At 40.1% G+C, this 18,408-nt stretch overlaps 1 protein-coding gene across 3 annotated transcripts in view; it reads right to left on the bottom strand.

Moving 5' to 3' along the window:
• Positions 1-18,408, bottom strand: part of SLC26A4 (solute carrier family 26 member 4) — a 27,514-nt gene extending 9,106 nt beyond the window's left edge. For 2 of the 3 annotated variants that reach the window (XM_056339771.1, XM_056339772.1), the window contains exons 1-15: positions 17,911-18,408; positions 17,350-17,489; positions 14,979-15,089; positions 13,210-13,400; positions 12,486-12,650; positions 9,377-9,529; positions 9,183-9,265; positions 8,098-8,245; positions 5,578-5,691; positions 4,707-4,784; positions 4,409-4,504; positions 2,844-2,950; positions 1,369-1,438; positions 941-1,033; positions 746-841 (exon numbers count right to left, since the gene is read on the bottom strand). In XM_056339771.1, coding sequence (XP_056195746.1) covers positions 746-841; positions 941-1,033; positions 1,369-1,438; positions 2,844-2,950; positions 4,409-4,504; positions 4,707-4,784; positions 5,578-5,691; positions 8,098-8,245; positions 9,183-9,265; positions 9,377-9,529; positions 12,486-12,650; positions 13,210-13,400; positions 14,979-15,089; positions 17,350-17,489; positions 17,911-18,065 — 1,800 coding nt within the window. In that variant the 5' untranslated portion in view covers positions 18,066-18,408. Of the gene's footprint in view, positions 1-745; positions 842-940; positions 1,034-1,368; positions 1,439-2,843; positions 2,951-4,408; positions 4,505-4,706; positions 4,785-5,577; positions 5,692-8,097; positions 8,246-9,182; positions 9,266-9,376; positions 9,530-12,485; positions 12,651-13,209; positions 13,401-14,483; positions 14,952-14,978; positions 15,090-17,349; positions 17,490-17,910 lie in introns of those variants that run through there. The other variant, XM_056339773.1, reaches the window with a different exon arrangement.

Below are 18,408 nucleotides of genomic sequence, written 5' to 3'. Positions count from 1 at the left end.
GGCCATTATCCAGGAAAATAAATACCTTGGAGCTACTCCCTCCCTCAATAGCTTTAATTCTAGGAGATATTTAAGACCAGTATTTTCAGCTTTGATTCAGATTTACTATATATAATAACATGGTAAAATGACTAGGTCAAAAGCTGAAATGTCACATAACTGAGCATTTAACTGCATCATAAATTGTAATATATACAGGAAATACTGCATCCTGCATTGAGGGCGATGACAACAGAAAAACCGTTGTCTATCTTCCAACTCTGGAGATTTGATGTGTTGCCTGTCCACTCCTGTAAGCATTTAATTATTGAAATGTATATTCCATACTTAGAGGAACATGCTGCTTTCTTTAAAGAGCATGTGGAAGGCTGTATCTACCAGCCAACTGATATATCTCACCTGTGCATAGGAAGCTGGATGATAGGAGCATGTACACATGAAAGAGCCAGCACTTCTGCTGCACAGAGACAATGTGAGGTGGTGAGGGGCAGAGCTAAGATCAGGGAATCTCTTGCTTCCACTCTTGTTAGCCCTAGGCTGTCACAGCATCCTGGATCTGTGGGGTCTTTGGCAATAGGTGTACTGCTCTGCTAAGTCTCCTGCAGGTCCCAGACTTCCTACCATAGCAGTAACAATTTTCCATCTTTATTTTAAAGGTAAGTACAAAGGAACTCATAATTAAGGCTAAAGTAATACACTCTAACTAATCCTTTGAGAAAGAATAGAAAGGAAAAAAATGGTTTACCTTAGTAGCTTTTAATTTCCCCTTCTTGATTAGCTTTTGTATCTTCCTCAGTGCTTTGAGTCTTTTATTATATACCTTGACTGCATCAAATCCTACCTATAGGAAAAGGATCCAAATTATTTAACTTTGCCTAGATATAATTCTGAAATCTCAGAGACAGTTAAGAAGCATCCAAAACCATCATAAATCACTTACTGTGGATTTGAGGCTGCTTTTCAGTCCATCGATATTAGCATAAAATATTGGACTTGAAAATTTCAGTATCTTCACACCTTCTGGTTCTATAACCTGTTGCCAAAGAACATAAGTTTAATAAGAATATAAGTTTAAGCAGCAACAACCATATTTGGGCTAATAAGAAGCGGTTTAATTGCTTCAACAGTTCAGCTATGTATCTAATTCACACAAAATGGTGTATCTTTGCTGATAATTGAGGCGATTCAGTTTTTAGAAGCTTACAGCCCCAGCATGCAATATGGACCAGCCATCTGGATCAAGATGAAGAATTTAATGCTGAAACTTGTTATCTCCAAGCACTCTACTTCCAAATTCAAGTTGTCCACAGTATGTGAGGCACAACTTCGTCTTATACTGGCTTGTAGACTGAAGAGGCTATGACTTACATTTTTGTAGTCCTTGACCTTCTTGTAGATGTCTGTGCCAGGAATGTTTCCAAAGCCACCCCATGAAGGACTAACGGAAACAAAAAGAGAAGACAGTGAAGGTAAACATCATACTGAGGCATTCACAGAATTGAAGGGATTACTGCATGCAAACTGTCATAGACTCTCGTAGTCTCCTCTCTTCTGCCAAACTAAATAGCCTCATTGCAAAAGTGTTGTACCTGTTTTGTGTCACTGTGCAAGGGTCTTTTTCTGATTTGTAGTGAATTGTCCTTTTTAAAGACAAGGTACTTTGGTCTCAGCCTACTTGCTGCACCGTTTTTAAGTAGAGCTGAATGAATAACTTGTTCTGTTTGTTTCCCAAACCAGAGAAAAGTTTTAAAAGCAGATTAGTTTGGTTTAAATGAAAAAACATTTTTTTGACTGAAAAAAACCTGATCACTACTTCCATTTCAAATCAACTGAAACAATACATTTATATTCTTTTCAGATTACTTAAAACTTTTTGTCTAACCCTATTAATTTTTATTTCAGTCAATAAAAATACCAAAATATTTTGCAGTCTCCAGATATATTTTTAACAGTTGAAGCAGATTGTTTTGAAGTTTATAAAGCCTCACCTCCCTTTTATATTTTGATTTCACGTATCTTAAGTTGAATTTGGGAATGTTTTTTGAGGCTCTTCAAATTCTATTTTTTATAATCTACTATTCTGTAACAACTTTTGCATGGCTTTACTTTTATGCATTTGCTGAGAGCGCAACTATCCTTTGGTATTGCTAGTAACCATACTCTCTGGACTCCAGGCTGAAGGAAAGGAGTTATGTTGTATTTTCAGAGAAAAGATCAATGAAAGGTAGCAAGATGGCCAAATGAGATTCTGCAAAGCCACCTTTTCTTACCATTCCACTACCATATATTCTTTGAGCAGCAAAAAATGAGCCACAAGTACAAAATTTTGTCTTATTCTTATGTTTTCTCTTCCTCTTCTTTCACAGGCATATAATCACTCTTGTATAAGCAATAAGTAAAAAGGTTATTGGCATGTGCAACATCCTGTAGTAGTATTACATGTTAAGAGTTACTGTAATGATCAATTAATTACAGAAGCCTTTCATACATCTTTTTATATTTGATCTGAATCCCTTTCCAGAACTCAGCTATGTGTGTACACAAATTCCAGAACTCAGCTATGTGTATAATAATAACATTTGGCTAAGTAACACCAGAGTACCCAACATGAAATAGAATAAATATGCATCTTCTTTTTTTTTTTTAATGATTGCACACAGTGTTCTGTTCTAAAGAATAAATTTTTTCCATGTAAAAATTTTTGTAAACCCAAGCAGATTTTCTGCCACAAATCATGTTGCTTTTCAGGATATTATTTTTCATGGTATATATCGGTATATATTCAGGATATATATTTTTCATGGTATAACACTAACAATTATTTCTTATTCTGTGTTACTTACAATTGAACTCTCAGCACAACTGTCAGCAATCCAAACAAAAGGCCAGCAAGTAATCCCAAATCAAGTCCCAGAATGATGGATGCCACACATGTAAAAACCCAGATCATCTGGAGAGGAAATAACAAATGTAAAGTCTCATAATCAAAATATATAACTCCTGGCCATTCTAAAGAATCACTAGACCAGGCAATAGGAGCAGCAGATGGATTTAACTTTGGAGACGATCACAGCACACTGGCAATTAGCTGACCCCATACAAAAGTCTTCCTCTTCCTCCAAGATGCTCCTATCCATCACTATCTTATTAGGCATAGTTAGTTTTTTAGGAAATAAGCTTTTTATTTTTTTAACATAACATTTTTCAGGGATCTAGTTCCTTTGGTGAAATTAAAGGAGATGCAGTTAACCATTGCATTTTCTTCTTTCTGATGGTGGCAGTCTTTGTTAATCTTTCTTTAGAAATTGAAAAGTGTTTCTTTTCCCAAGATGTAAAATACTGTATGGTGCCCCACCTGCAGACATATAGAGAGGGAAGGGGGTCCTCAGTGATATCTAAGAATCAGAACTGTTGCAAAGGGAAGTATTTCATATTAGCAGGTTGATGGCATTCTCTAAAATCTCCACTGAATACTCAGGCAGAACAGTTGAAGTGGGCTCCTCAGTTCCTGCTTACGTCACTGCCCAGGCAGAACACCCAGCAGACCCACTCTTTCAAGGAGCTGAGTACCTGCACTTCTCACTGAAGGCAGTGGGATCTTTTATAAAGAAAACTAGTAAATGGTTGACTAAAAAATTTCAGATCTACCCAAGGCGGGTACTGCCCAATGACACAGACTGTAAAATCTAAGCATAGTAAGGATTGCATGGAGAAAATACTTTCTATGCAATCTTTTCCTGCCCTAACAGCCACATTGAAGGTCTGCTCCACAGACAATACAGTGGGAGATGTGAGCAAGTACCCTGAGATATGGCTATAGTGGTTCATAAGAAAAGCCTGTTCATATATCCCCTTGCATGCCGAATTGATCCACATTCTAGCTTGGATTAGTCTTGCTACAAGAAAAAATATTTTCTGAGGACTACCTGAGATTATTCAGGCAAATGGGATGCTAATTTGGTCACAACAGAAATATATGTGCATGAATTAAGAAAAGGTCAGTTTTTTCTGACCCATTTAAATTGTACGAAAGACAAAAACTGAATGGTAAAGGTGACAACAGGCCATCTTTATTCTGATTGTCAAGCCATCTCAAAACAAGATTGCTGTAAGCTATGCTAACTGCTATGGAGGAGTCATCGCTGCACAGGAATACCCCAACTGGCGCTCTTACTGTAGGGTATAGGAAATAATGCAGATAAGTAGAAAACTATGTAAAACTCTAAAATGGGGAATTTTTAACTGACCTCAAGGCACTTGCATTTTGAGGATGCACATGAAAGTTTTCTGATGTTAACTCTACAAAATTCTATTTATCTGGTACTGAAGAGAAACTTGGATGGCATTAAAAGGCAAAAAGAAACCAGACAAAAACATTCAGGAGAAAAGAAAAAATTAGGTTACTTACAGCATCCACTCTATTCTGTCTCCACAGACGGGGAACATCAAACACTTGCATGAACATCCCTTTCAAGTTAGCTATGACTACAGCTGCCAACACAGACTGTGAAGAAAAATGATGAAAAAATGTTATTTAGAAGCAAAGATACATACTAAGACAGTGCTCAACATTATAGACAATAAACCAGAGCCTCTTCTGGTAGCGGTCACCATGTTTAAACAGGGCTATTAATCCTGCTCATCAAACTTGAGCCTTTGAATCTGATCAGTGCTGGTGGCTATGCTGCAGAGGACAAGTACCGTACCTTTTGTAAGGGCTCTAGCAATTTCCCCAGGGCAACAATGGAAATCAAAACAATCCCAGCTGAGATTATACCAGCAACCTGCGAAGGACATAGAGTGTTTATAGGAAATGAACTTACTAAGACTCTATCTTACGTTTCTAGCATTACAGAGAAAAATGTACAAGTAGTTGCACATTACGTTTCTTTAGGAACAAGAAGACCTGCCAAAATGCCATTGTGTTTAGGTGTACCTAGGCAATCATTATACACTTCAGCTAACACAGAGGGAATTCAATTAAGCAGGTAGTGTAAACAACCGCACTCAAGGTAGTAGCTCTTGGAGGGGTTACATTGCATAGACAGATGAAAGGAGCAGTCTGGGTGCCAGCCAGAAAAGGGGCTGCTGGATTACCCATAGTTCTCCACTGTTAAAAAATGCAAAGCTGTAGTACTGTAAAATAGAATAGTTTACTCAACATAAGAAAGATGGCACACGGGCAGATGATGAATGGCAAATGGCAGGGCTGCCCAGGCCAGCACGTGGGAGCTTAAATATCTCATAGGCAGCTGCAAGAGGATTTCCTCCCCTCATCCTGAATTCCTACTGTGACAAACTCAGTCCCTTCATTGGGAATAAAATTCTGGGAAATTATTATGCTTGAGGGATTTCTGACCCTCTAATGAAGCTCACGCTATGTAAAACTTGATTGCCCTCTCCTGGCAGAGCCGTAAAAATGATTCACTACCGCAGCAAAAACTGCTAACAAAGATACTTGTGGCTTTCCACATGCCAGCAACACAATCATTTTAGGACTGTTTTCATCCCTTGTGAAAGCTGTGCCTTATACAAGATTAAACTTACCCATGCATAGTACTAGTAAGAGGTCGTTACCTGAGTCTTTCCACCAGTACTTTCTTGGACTGCGGTCCGTGAAAGAGCAGTAGTTGCAACAAAACAAGAAAAGGCACCTGAAAAAATGTTGCTGAACCCAAAGGCAATAAATTCCTGAAAGATAATTGGATGATGCTGTAAATACAGATGCCTGAAGATGATTTGCAATGGATAATAACAATAGCTTCTACAGTAGTTTGTAAAGTAGGTAGCACAATAAAGTTGAGAAGAGTGTGGATTAGTAAGGGCTGTTAAAGGTTTACAAAAATTCCTCTTGTGTCAGTGTAACTAGCTGTGTTTGGAAACCAATACAATGAAGTCGATATACTCTCCCTGACATGGACACACTCATCTTAGTATAAAGACATTTAAAGCTTATTTCCATCAATGTTATCAAACCTAACATTTCTAACAATTACACTGGTATAATTGCATCGAGAAATGGGACTAGTATAAATTTAACTCCCAAGTATCATCAGCTAAACAATTTTAATCAGTGCAACAGTATGAGTTTAGACAAGCCTTTAATTAATGCAAAGCATTGTATTAGTAGAACTAATCAGGAACTTTGCAATAAAACACAGTTGCACTGAAAACTTTTAGTTTGTTGAGCCAGAAGTTTTTCACTCTAAACATCCCAATGAACTCATGCTGAGTCCCAGGCAGCGTTCTCATAGATTTGCCCCAGGGTCACAGATGCTGGCACCTACTGATGCTGGTTGTTCTGCTCAAGTGACAAGGACCCTGGGAGCTTTATGTCCTGGGATTTGGGCCATTCCTCTGCTGAGAAATGAGGCATTTTGGAGCTGCCTGCAACCCCATATAATTGACAGAAACATTGTTTTCACCAAGCCGACACAGGCACAAGAGATTTTCACTCACTGCAAATTTTAAAAAATATAATTTAAGATTTGATTTTGACTGTCTCTCTTCTTTTCTCCAAAATGAAATTTCCTGTAAGCTTTTCGTTAAGCTCCAACTACAAAAGCAGGGTTTTGAAGCCGTGTTCTTTAACAGAACAGCCTAGATGATTCATGCCTATTCCTGTATAATAGCTGTGCTTTGCAAGAAAATGGTGGAAGTATAGTTCCTAGTGTTCTTAGGTCCTAATAATCTATGAATCTATGAAGACAAAATAAACACTTGCAAATAACAGCACTGACCTATCCTTCAAAATTATTTTACTACCTGCTTTTACGATGTTATTTTAACTTCTCCGGTTCAAGTAAACTATTTGCCCATCATTCAAGGCTACATTTAACCTTTGCTGTGTGTAAAATTCATAGCATATTATTGAAAGGAAGGCACTTGGCTTTTATAGACAGTATTTCTACTACTACAATATTTAATTAGTATCTCTGAAGCACATCAGTGCTGGCAGAATAGCATATTCAACAAAAGAACAGCATAAACAGCACTTCCAGGAATATGTATTCTTGATTCAGATTTATCAACCTGAAAGCCAATGCACTTTAGGCAACTTTTAAAGTGTTACCAGATATGAACTTTATGTATTGTGAAGTGACCAGCATGTTCAGAAGTATAATTTTGTTACATACTGCAAAACTGTTTCCAAAATCAAACTTTATGTAATCCATTAGTACTAAAGGACTCATTAAACAAAGTACTCAGCTTATCTATTTATTGTAGTGAGTGCATTTTCTTGTATGTTCAAAGGATAAAATTAAAAATTAGCATAGATGCAGGACAAGGAAACTTTCTGACATTTTTCTTCCACAGCTATATAACCCCTGGTAAGACACTGAACAACTGCAGGAATCCTCTAAGAGCTTGTGAATGCAGCATTCCAGCTACGTGCCTTTAGAAACCAATGCTTCAAACAATGCAGCCATTTGGTGCAGACAGTTATTCAAGTATGTTCATATACTGGTAGGCATTTACTTTTGTGAAACTGCAGAACTTAGCTATATAGTTACAGGTATATTTATATTAGTGTAACTGGTGTCATGCTGAGAATTACAATAATTTATTCTGTAGGAAAAAAATCATGCCTTAACTGAAAAGTTCAATTGTTAAAATCCTGCATGTAGACTAAGCTGAAATAAAGCTGTCCAGAGCAACTTCTTAACTTGACATTGCCTTCCCCCACCCTGGCAACACACCTCAAAACATGCCTTACAAGTGGAAATGGAAAGCAGGTTGCTAAAGCTGGCCATGTCAACTTGACATCACCAGAAAATTCCCCTATAGAGTGCTTAGCTTTAATTACTTCTTCAGAACTACTGCAGGCACTAAAGCCACACACAAGAATTAATTTGTATAAAAAGCCCATACTGAAGACAGAGCACATTTAGCTTATCTCTATGTGGTAAATTTGTCAGGTAATATATGGCCATTTCAGCTAATTTTTTTTCAATAGTTGAAAGAATTAATCCTGTTATCTTCAGCCTTATTCTGAAAAATGTGTGTGAATGAGCTTTCTTTTATTTGGCTACATAAGTCAGCAGGAAACAGAACTTAACATTCACCACGTTTATGAACTATTTTGGTTACACATACCTGGTTTCCATCAATAGCATAGCCATACTTGGTTGCATATACTTTCCCCACAGATACAGCAATAGCATAAGCAACAATAGCAATGGAAAAGGAGGCTGCCATCATCTGGGAAAAGAGGCTGACATCTGGAGGTTCGGGAGGCAAAAATCTAGCATTTAGAAAATAGATAGTGTTATCAACTTTGGTCAAACTCTGTTCTTACTAGAATTGTCAAGGAGTTTGAGGAGGTTGCTTATAATATGAAGTGTAATGTTTCAAGTTAATAAAAAGGTGGAAACAGCCCATTGACATACAGAACACGCTTATCTAGCTCACCATAGCCCAAATCCTGATGCTATTAGTCAGCAACAAAGCTCCCATTGTTCTCAGCATGACTGAGATTTGGCCTTATGATAGCAAAGTGAAAAAGTACATTTTTTGAAGCATTGAATAAAGGTTGTATTGAATAGTATGATGAATTACATAAATATGTTAATGACACTTCATACTACTGTTAACATACTTTTCAGAAGATCTCAAAAACATTTTATCCCCTACTGTGTTTCCACAAATTTTAATTAATAAGCCCTGAATACCAAATGGAATGTGAAGGTTACTACTGTGAAGTGCTCTGAATCTTTAAGTGAAAGTCTGTGCCAGTGTAGTCCTCAACATCCTTGCTCCTCTGAGTATGGAAGTGATGAGATTGATTGGGATAACAGTAGTGGCATGAATATGAACCATAGTGGGATAACTCAGATACACAGAAATTAAATCTATGCAGAATTTCATTATTAAAAATACTTTTTTTTGTACATTTTCCTTAGACATATATTCACTTCATGAGCATGAAGCAATTAATTCTCAGGTGAACTTCATGAATCAGGTAGATGTTTCTAATCCAATTTTACAGATGAAGGAAAACTGGGCAACATATTTAAGTGGCATAATTGACAGAGCCAGAAGTAAAACTCAGGAAATCTCCAGCTCTCATTTCTAAACTCAGGTTACAGCTCTTGATATCTCTTTTATGTCTTTTTCTCTTACCACAGTCATTTTTAGCCCATTAAAATAATACCTATTTCCCAGAAAACAAAGGCACTCACCCTCTTGGAATGCTCTTAACAATGCCTGCATTGTATTTTTTTTCCAAGTCAGCAGCATATGAAATGCCAGTGGCTACTATTGTCTGTAATAAAATAAAACAACAGCTTTAATACTTAAAAAGGGTTCTTGTCTTCCTGTAGCTAGCCACATTTATTTTATCTGTTATCAGTGTTTGTTATGCTCCTTTGCTTACCACAATAACTTCTATTGGTATAGGTATAGGTATCTTGTGTTTGAACCGATCGTTTATTTCTTTAACTACCATGCAGACAAAAATGGTGAGGAGTCCAGCAGTAAGATCTGCAATGTTGGTGGTACTGATTTTTTCAAATGTTTCAATAAGAGTCTGAAAAATAAAAATGACAACATAAAGCACATCCATGACCACCTGAAAGATGTAAAAATACTCATGAGAAGATCCAGATGCATGGGGTTGTGGAGGAGGCCAACTTACTGCTTTGTTCAGGCCCAAAGGAGTCAGAGGATAACATACTGTCCAGGTGCTACAGAATCAGTGAATGGATTTAATGGTGAATTTAACTGAAAAAGCCTAACTGCGAGAGCTGTCCACACAGGGGGCTCCTGCTTCCCAGCTTTTAGGAAACTAATACTAAGTAAGAAGAGCTAAACCCCTGCCTGTGTTTTACCTCTACCTGTTCTTTGAGCAAGGAAGAGAAGATCTATAGCTTCTTCCACCTTGTCTGAATAGCAAGGGAGACCCCCATTTTTCTATATAAAAGACAGCTATAGCAGATTCATGGGCAAAACTTTGGTTCTGACATACACACTGCATGCCCAGTGTATATGGTCTGTGGATTTCTACTGTTGACATACAGAGACATACAGAGAACAAGTATGAACACATGGGTCCTGCCAGGCTGTGGAGAATCCTACACTTGAGAAAAGCAGTCACTAAACCTCACCTTACAGTACATTAACCCTCCCAGCAGAGTTCAGTCCCAGGCTGGAGGACTCTTACAACTGGGCTGCAATAGGCAGCTCCCTTCTCTACCCTTGCTATGCCCTTGCTTGGTCCTACTGTTTATTGCAAACAAGTGTAGAGAGGAAACATGAAGAGCTGATTATAGAAAAGCTACAAATACTCCTCTGCCCTCCTCCTAAGGATCAGGGTAATTCTCACTTGCCCCTGGTCTCCAAGAAAATTTAATTATTCCCTGCACAGTGAAGCAGCTTTAACAGAACGACCTGGTAGAAAAGGGCTTAGAAACAGACTTTTTGCGTCCTGGTTAACTCCCCGAATACTGAGCTATCAGTTTAAAGGTAAGGGGAGGGTTGCAGCAGCAGTACCACTTATTACCATACCGAAAAGACCCTGGTTTTGAAATAAAACATCTGAAAGTGCTTAATCAGCTATGTTTTCTAAGCTAAACAAGAAGCCTTCCTGAAACACTGAATCAGATGCCTTTCTTCAGGTGACAGAACCCTTTCCTTGCCTGTGGTACTGCTTACCTTGGATGCCATTCTTACTGACCATCTCTGGCACTGCCCTACTTCACAGGGGAACAGTAATTTCCTAACTTTGGGTTGTGGATTCTTCTAATGTTGGATGCTTAGTGTTGTAGTTTGTCAAACACCACTTCTGAAGCAAGTCCAAAACTTGTTGAAGCTGACACAGCAAGTCACAGGTTGAGCAGACCAGAAATCACAATTTCTTTGCTCTACGCACATCTGCAAGCACATTGACTTGGCTCGCCTGTAAGAACACAGAACCTTTGAGCTTTAACCTAAAAAGTCAGCATTCCATTCAGGCTCGCAGGAGTGGGAAGAACTATGTAATTCCTTTTCAAGAATACTTTCTACTAAATGTACCACCCTTCAGTAATCATAAAAAATAGAGACAGAAAAACCTGCTCGATTAATGAGTCCATCACCCTGCCAGGTCTGCTCTGAAGTCTATTAGACATTACTTTGTCTCATCTAATTTTCCATGTTCTGAGGGAAATAGTTTAACTCTGAAAAGGCCCATAACTTTTTTTTTCCCCCAATAGTCCACCAAATATTTTTTTTCTAAATTTTGCCTTGCTGTTCGTAGTTATGTTCATCCTATTATTGCTAATCTAGATCTAGATATTTTTGCTAGTCTGGTCTCCTGAACTCACATGTAAAATCTTTAAATACACTTCTCTGTCTAGAACAGCCTCTCTTTTTAGAAATCTGTTATTCTAATGTGAAGTGTTACGGAAGATCTAAAATACTACAAACCTGAATAGTTTTGAACTAAGTCAGTGACAAAACTCTGAATAATTTTCTTGGGGATGTCAACTATTCCATAATATGAGACCTCTAGGAACTCAATGTATCTGTAATCGAGGCAAGACATTTCTCCATGTGATCATTTTCTCTAAGATCAACAAATGGAGTTGTGACAGCAACGTTTAGCCTCACCTTACCTAACCAGCAGGTGAGGTACCTGCTGTAGTTCATCATTCAAATGATGATATGAAAACTTTTGATTTTAGTCAAACTGACTAACTTTTTCTGGTCTCTTCCCCAGTTATTTCATTACAAGCTTTGCATTTGTATCTATCTTAAGTTTTGTTACATAAAAAAGAAACCCAAACCCTAGCATTCAGCTTTCTAAAAAGTTGCAGTGTATGATCTGAGAAATATTCTTCCTGAAGCTTATTGATAGTTGGGAAGGAAAAAATCTTGCCTGGTGTGCTTAGTTAAATTTCTCTTTGGGAGAGGTTTGAATAAGATCATTTTCTCTAAGATCAACAAATGGAGTTGTGACAGCAACGTTTAGCCTTACCTTAGCTAACCAGCAGGTACCTGGCCAAGGGTGGGAATCCACATCCTTCTTTAGATACTCACAAATATGGCTACAGCGTGGAATGCAGAACAATGCCCTTTACCAGAATGACCTGCTGGTTTAAGAGTGAAGAGGCTTGGGACCAGTCAGCTCTGGCAGATGACTTGACAGTGTTAAAGAATTAATGAAACAACCTTCACAATAAGCCAGAAAGCAAGGCGTGGGACAGAAAAATAGTCTCCAGAAGTGACAACCTGAAGAAGAACTCTTTTGCTGGATAATTACATTTAAACTTTATGTGGAAAAGACTTCAAGATGGCAATTAGATTTTCTGTCTGGGGAACCCTGAAAGCAGCTATTTAGAGCCCCACAGATACAAATGAACAGCTGAAGATCTTTGTGAGAGTGAGAATGCCCTATACTTACCACCATATATATGAGCCATTCCTGTATGGCATGGAAGCAGAAGATAAACAATTATATAAAAACTTTGGCATAAGCCCAAAATGTATTAGAAGAGCATACTTACATATATTATGGAAAGGACACCATTATAGTTTTTAGTTGAAACATTGAGGACTATTTTCAATTGTGACACAAGCACTTGAAAAGCAGCTGCAGTTGTAAATCCCCCAACTAATGGATCTGCAAGGTACCGCACAATGAAACCAATCTGAAGGACTCCAAATATTACCTGGAAAAATCACGAAGAATAACAGCTTGCTAAACAACAACAAGGTACATTTTTATTTCTTGATTTCTCATGCTTTGTTCTTTTCTCTTTGATACAGAGTCTTAGGACCATATTCCCCTATTGCAGCCTAGTGTAGCTTAATAGCATGCCATCCAAGGGAATAAAGGAGACCTGAAAAAATGTGTGGAAGGATGCTCCAGGATATGCACCATTAGCACTTAGTTTCATGCATGTCTCTTGGTCTGCAATCACAGGGCTGTTCTTCTGTTGTCTGTGCTCCCAGTCATGCAGCCACAGACTCTGCCCAGGAGAAGAAGAATAATCCCCCAAAAGCTCTTCAGAGTTTGAGATGTTTAATGTGTCATGACTTGGCAGTGTTAAGTTAGGGGTTGGACTTGATGATCTTAAAGGTCTTTTCCAACCTAAATGATTCTATGATTAATTTTTGTGTTTTGCTACAGGAAAATGTCTTACTGCCCTAGTAGGTATTTCCATTAAATGGTTTTTCCATTAAAATTCAAGCAGTATCAACCTTGTGTCTTCAAGCCAACTGTTTTACCTGTAAAATTCCAACCAGAAATGTGAGTGTACTAGCAATCAGCACTCTCTGTGCATCTCTGGATTCAGTGTCTATCAGTGTCCCAGTACCATTAGTCCCTGTAGCATTACTGCCATCTATGAGAAAATTATCATCAGGGGCCATGCTCAATACAACAGATCCCACCATCAAACTGACTACAGGGAACGGACCTGTAATGACAAACAGAACACACTAAAGTTTAATATACATTGAAAAGAAGCATTTATCAGACTAGACAAGCAAACTTTAAGTCAGAAAGTCCATATAATATTTTAACTGGGGTACATTAGTAGTATTAGGTGGCCAGGAGCCACAGGCACTGCAAATATGACACAAAGATACAATTTCTTCCTTAAATAACTTACATTGTAGATACAGGTGCAGTTTCATGCTTTGCTTAATCCAATTTAGGGCTGTACCATGGCCAAAAGGGGCAACATGTTCCAATCATCGCCCTTATATCAGCACCACAACCAGACAAAACAGATCACTGATCCAGCTGAAACAACAGCTATTTAAATTTTTTTTTTTTTTTGGTCATGGTTAGTTTTCAGCTGATCCAGATTGCCACATAGCTACATGGTCAGGAGTCTCACCGCCACGGTGGTGGCAGAAACATGCACCAAAGTGTAGGACCACATCTTTTGGCAGTAATGTAGTATTACATTGGCTAAAGATGACTGAAACTATACTTTGGGCAAGATACAGAGAGAAAGCAATGATTGTGTCAGCAACACACAATCTAAAAGTAATCATATTTGTTGCAGTTATTTACTAAAATTATGCAGAAAAGGAGAATGTCACAAAACATCTTAAAGAAGGATAAGCTAATTTTACAGATACCTTAGAGGACGCTTCATGATTAAGAGTATTGGAAAAAGCATAAAAAGGAGCATTTGATAACCTAGAAAGTAGGAATGTCAACATAAGTACAGGTGACAACTCAGACCTGGATAGCAAATGTGAGCTGATAGGTAGGGCAGGAAGAGGCTAAAAAAGTGGAGAAAACACACGGAAGTATTTGATGCAGCAGAGAAGAAAGTTGATGAAGGAGCCTATATCACGCCAAAGCTTTGGGAGGGGAAAACAATCTATTCTTAGTAGATATGAACAAGGAAAGACTGCGTTTTGTTAGAATGAAGAAAAAGAAACTTCAGTGATCAAGCTGTAATACTAATTCCAAATGTGAGAACTAACAGGAAATATATCCCATATTTTGAAGGAAGTATTCAGAAAGAATCAACAAGGTTTACCCATAGCCTTGATGTGAGGACCTAGAGCGAGGCTGGAGTAGACACACAGGTTCTGGGTCTCCGCGACAGGCAAGAAGATGATATTGTCCACAGTGATCAAAAAAGGGTGCAGCAAGGAAGGCTTGTAGAGAAGACTAAGAGAGCTGTTTTAGCCATCTTGAGCTTTAGCTGATAGACAAAATGTCTGTCCATACTGCCTACTGAGGCCTTGATCTTGTAATTTCTTGCACAGAGTGTAGCCAAAGACAAGATTTAAACTTCAGCACAAATGCAAGCAAAAAGCATGCAGGGACACAACTGAAGGTAGCTAGTATGCACAGTTGCCTGTACAGGGAAGAAATAAGCCTTAAGTCCCCCAAACCCACCAATACTAATATTCAGTAAAGCCAATTTGATTCAGAAAGTAGCTGTCTGGTATGAAAGATATCAATGTTCACAGCAAAGATTAACATTTTGTAATAGATAATTCACTGTAGCTTGAACACATGCAGTTACCAACTGAGATGTGCCTTGATGTTCCCAGGAAAAAGTATGTCAGGATGGGAAAAAAGGCAGAATAGAGACCATATCCAACAGGAACTGCAACCAGCAAAGCATATGCCAGACCTGAAATGATAGATCATCAAAATGTTAGATTCAAAATCTCTCAACAAACTACTGTCTCGTCTAAAGTAGACTTTCAGAAAGATTTACTGCTTTTCTCTAGATACAATTTAGAATGCATTTTGTTTGTAAATCAGTGGCAGGCACATATGTGAGTATCATTGACTGTAAATGATCGTATATATGTGCCACAGTGTTAGTTGGATGAGTAAGTACTACAAGATGTTCCTGTATTTGTATAGGTAGCACAAAACATAGGTTCAAATGTGAAGTTTAAGTGCAAGTTGCAAGAGTGAATCGTCTGCCCATTGAGAGATAAGAGGGATAGGTCAAATGTTCTAGTTACAGACAAATTTCAAGCACAGACTCTGAATTATTAAACTATAAATATGCTTCAGTATGTTCAGCCCTTCTAAAAATCAGGCCACCTTTTTTTCAGTATAAACATAAAATTATAACAAAGCTTATAAACTTAAAATACCAAAAGTAAATCACACAAATTTGAGAGTTTTGATCCCTATCATCACCTTCCTTTGTATACCTGTGCAAGCTGTCAAATCCAACAAACAATGGGGAAAAAAAAAGCTGCCTTCAGTATCATATCCCATTTAGCTCCCACTGCAAGGTGCAATACTATCCTTCAAAGGTACCGCAAAAACCTGTCAAAGTTCAAAACAACTGAAGTTCTGAGCTCACTATTGTTACTGAGGACTGCAAGCAGCACACACAGATGCTGGGAATTGGGGACTTTAGGGACCTCAGGATCCCAGAAGCCTCTTTATTGGCAAACATTTTGGCCAATTTTCCCTGTATCTCATGATTTAGCATTTCAGAATTATTATATTTTTTTTAAAAAATTACAGCTAGATTTAGATTTGCACTAACTTGGGGGGGTTATATTTTGGGTTTTTTTTTAATACATGGGTGGGAGACCAAACAGTGTATTTCAGAAATCAGATTTAGAAGTAGAATCTAATTGTGAGAAAATTAGGCCCCACTGTAAAAAAAAACAAAAAAGGGGGTTACAGTAAGGTTTATAACATTTTATATTATATATATTTATATATATAACTTGTAACAGTTATAGCTGTTGTAAGACATATGAAAAGCCCATCTAGCCCAGCTCATCTTAAAAAGGCAGGGGGTGTCCTGTAACTGTGGCACTACCTTCAGGCAGAGATCTTCCAGCTCTGACACAGACTCTTCAGCACTGTGAACAAATCCTTAATCCTCAAGTCACCCTCTGCCTTTTGTTGTGTACAAACTTGTAGAAGTTTGTAATACCTTTTTTTTTGCCAGTCTGTGCCTTCCTAGCATGCTCCAAGGGAACAGACAGTAGGGAATACTTGTGACTAATTGGGAATGCGTAAACTTCTTTCTTTGTTCCCAGTGTGAGTTTTTGCCCCCTTGTGCAAATAATTCCCATTGAGGGAAAACGTGGGGTTGACACAGCTAGCTTAACCTCCCCTAGTTCTGAAAAACTGTGAAAATAGCGTAAGAACACTACTGAGATGAAAGAAATGAATGTGCTGGATCATATTAGGGTTACAGCTAGTGTTGTCTTTGACAGTGGACCTCATCAGCTGCCTCAGGCAGAATGGTTCTGCCCTTTAAGTCTTCCTTAACCAGCTTATTTTAATTAATTTCTGATTATTTCTGCCACTTTTCTATTTGTTAATTTACAGAATGCTTTCCTAATAAATGGAATAAGGAAATACGGAAAACTTAATATTGCAAGCCATGCACTGTCAATATCCATCAAGTTTAAATTTTTTTTTTAATGTAAATACACCGCTGCCTCCTTGAAGGCTGTTGTCTGTGGATACCTGAACAACGTTATGGGCCAAATTTTAAAGGACAGTAGATATCAAGGTTGCATTAGTTTGGGGCAATAGCGACGTTTTTATGGGCGGCTGCAGTAGAGCTGTAGGCTCAGATAACCAAGAGAAATAAGACCACATGACCTATCCATTTATCACAATGTAATAAAAAAATTCAAATATCAAAATGAATGCTCTTGGAGCAAAAGGCTTGGAAGAAAAGTTAAAACACACATCTTGACAGCACGTGGAAGGAAATTTAAATCTTCTTGCCACGCAGAGAAAGAAGGAATAAATTAAAACCATCAATTATTTATTGCAAAATAATACCTAATATCTAGTATTAAATAACAAGTCTCAGATTTGTAATTCCATCTGCATAACACGGCTGTGCTCAGCCAGCTCCCTTAGGGGAACGAGGGCCCCTAAGCGCCCGGCTTTACCTTGCAGGGTGGCCACCAGGCCGGTGCTGACCCCCGAGATGACATCGCTGACCAGCCACTCCTTCACCCGGTAGTTGGGCAGCCACTCCAGGACAGGCAGAAAGGACCTGGTGATCTGAAAGGCTCTTCTTCTCGAACACCTGCAAGAAAGCAAGTGATGCACGTACCCCACGGGAAGGCGGCTGGGAAGGCCCTGACGCCCGAGGCGGGCAGGGGGCTGGGGTGACGGGCATTGGGGCTGGGGTGACGGGCGTTTGGAGAGGCAGAGGTGGGACACTGTCCTCTGCCAGGCAGTGACGGGGAGCGGGCTGGTGCCAAAAGTGCTGTCCCCTGAAGGAAGCACCCTGGGGCCAGCCGCCACCACCGCTCCCACGCGAAGGGAAGGGAAGGGCAGCCTATCGACCGACGGGCGTTTCTGGGGCCACTTCATCCCTCAGCGGGCGGCCGCTCCCCGGCGCCGGCACCGCGCGTCCCCCCGCCCCCGCCCGCTCCCTCACGGCCCCCCGCGCCCGGCGCGCCCCGCTGCCGGCGCCTGACGGGCCGCCGGGCGCTGCCACCCACCTGCAGGCCGCCTGCGCCCGCTCGCGGAGCGTGGGCGGCAGCGGCAGCCGCCGCTCGTTCTCCTCCTGGAAGCCCGCCTCGCTGTAGATGGGCCGCGCCACCACATAGTGGCTGAGCTCCGCCAGCGGCTCCTCCGCCCGCTCGCCCGCTGCCATGGCCCCGCCTGAGGCGGCGGGCAGGGAGCAGCGCCCGCGCCGGCACCCCCTGGCGGCCCGCCGCCCGCGCCGCCCGCTCCCCCGGCCGCCCGCCGCTCGGCAGCCCGGGCGTGGCGCGGCCCCGCGGCGCAGAGCTGTCCGCGTCCTGAAGCGGCGGCTCAGGCGCGGCCCCGGCCCTGGCCCCGGCCCCGGCCGCCCACGGCTCTACCTGCGCCCGCGCCCGCTCTCCGGCGTGCGGCAGGGCGAGCCGGCCCCGACGCAGCGGCATTTATTTATACGGCCGGCCGCGGACGGGAGCCTTATTTACGGGGAAACAGAGACCCGGCTCCGGGATGGCCCGGGC

This window comes from Falco biarmicus, chromosome 5 (assembly GCF_023638135.1).
Source record: "Falco biarmicus isolate bFalBia1 chromosome 5, bFalBia1.pri, whole genome shotgun sequence".
In the NCBI taxonomy this organism is placed as follows: domain Eukaryota; kingdom Metazoa; phylum Chordata; class Aves; order Falconiformes; family Falconidae; genus Falco; species Falco biarmicus.
The sequence above is the reverse complement of the archived record's forward strand: the minus strand, read 5'-3'. Positions and strand labels throughout refer to the sequence as shown.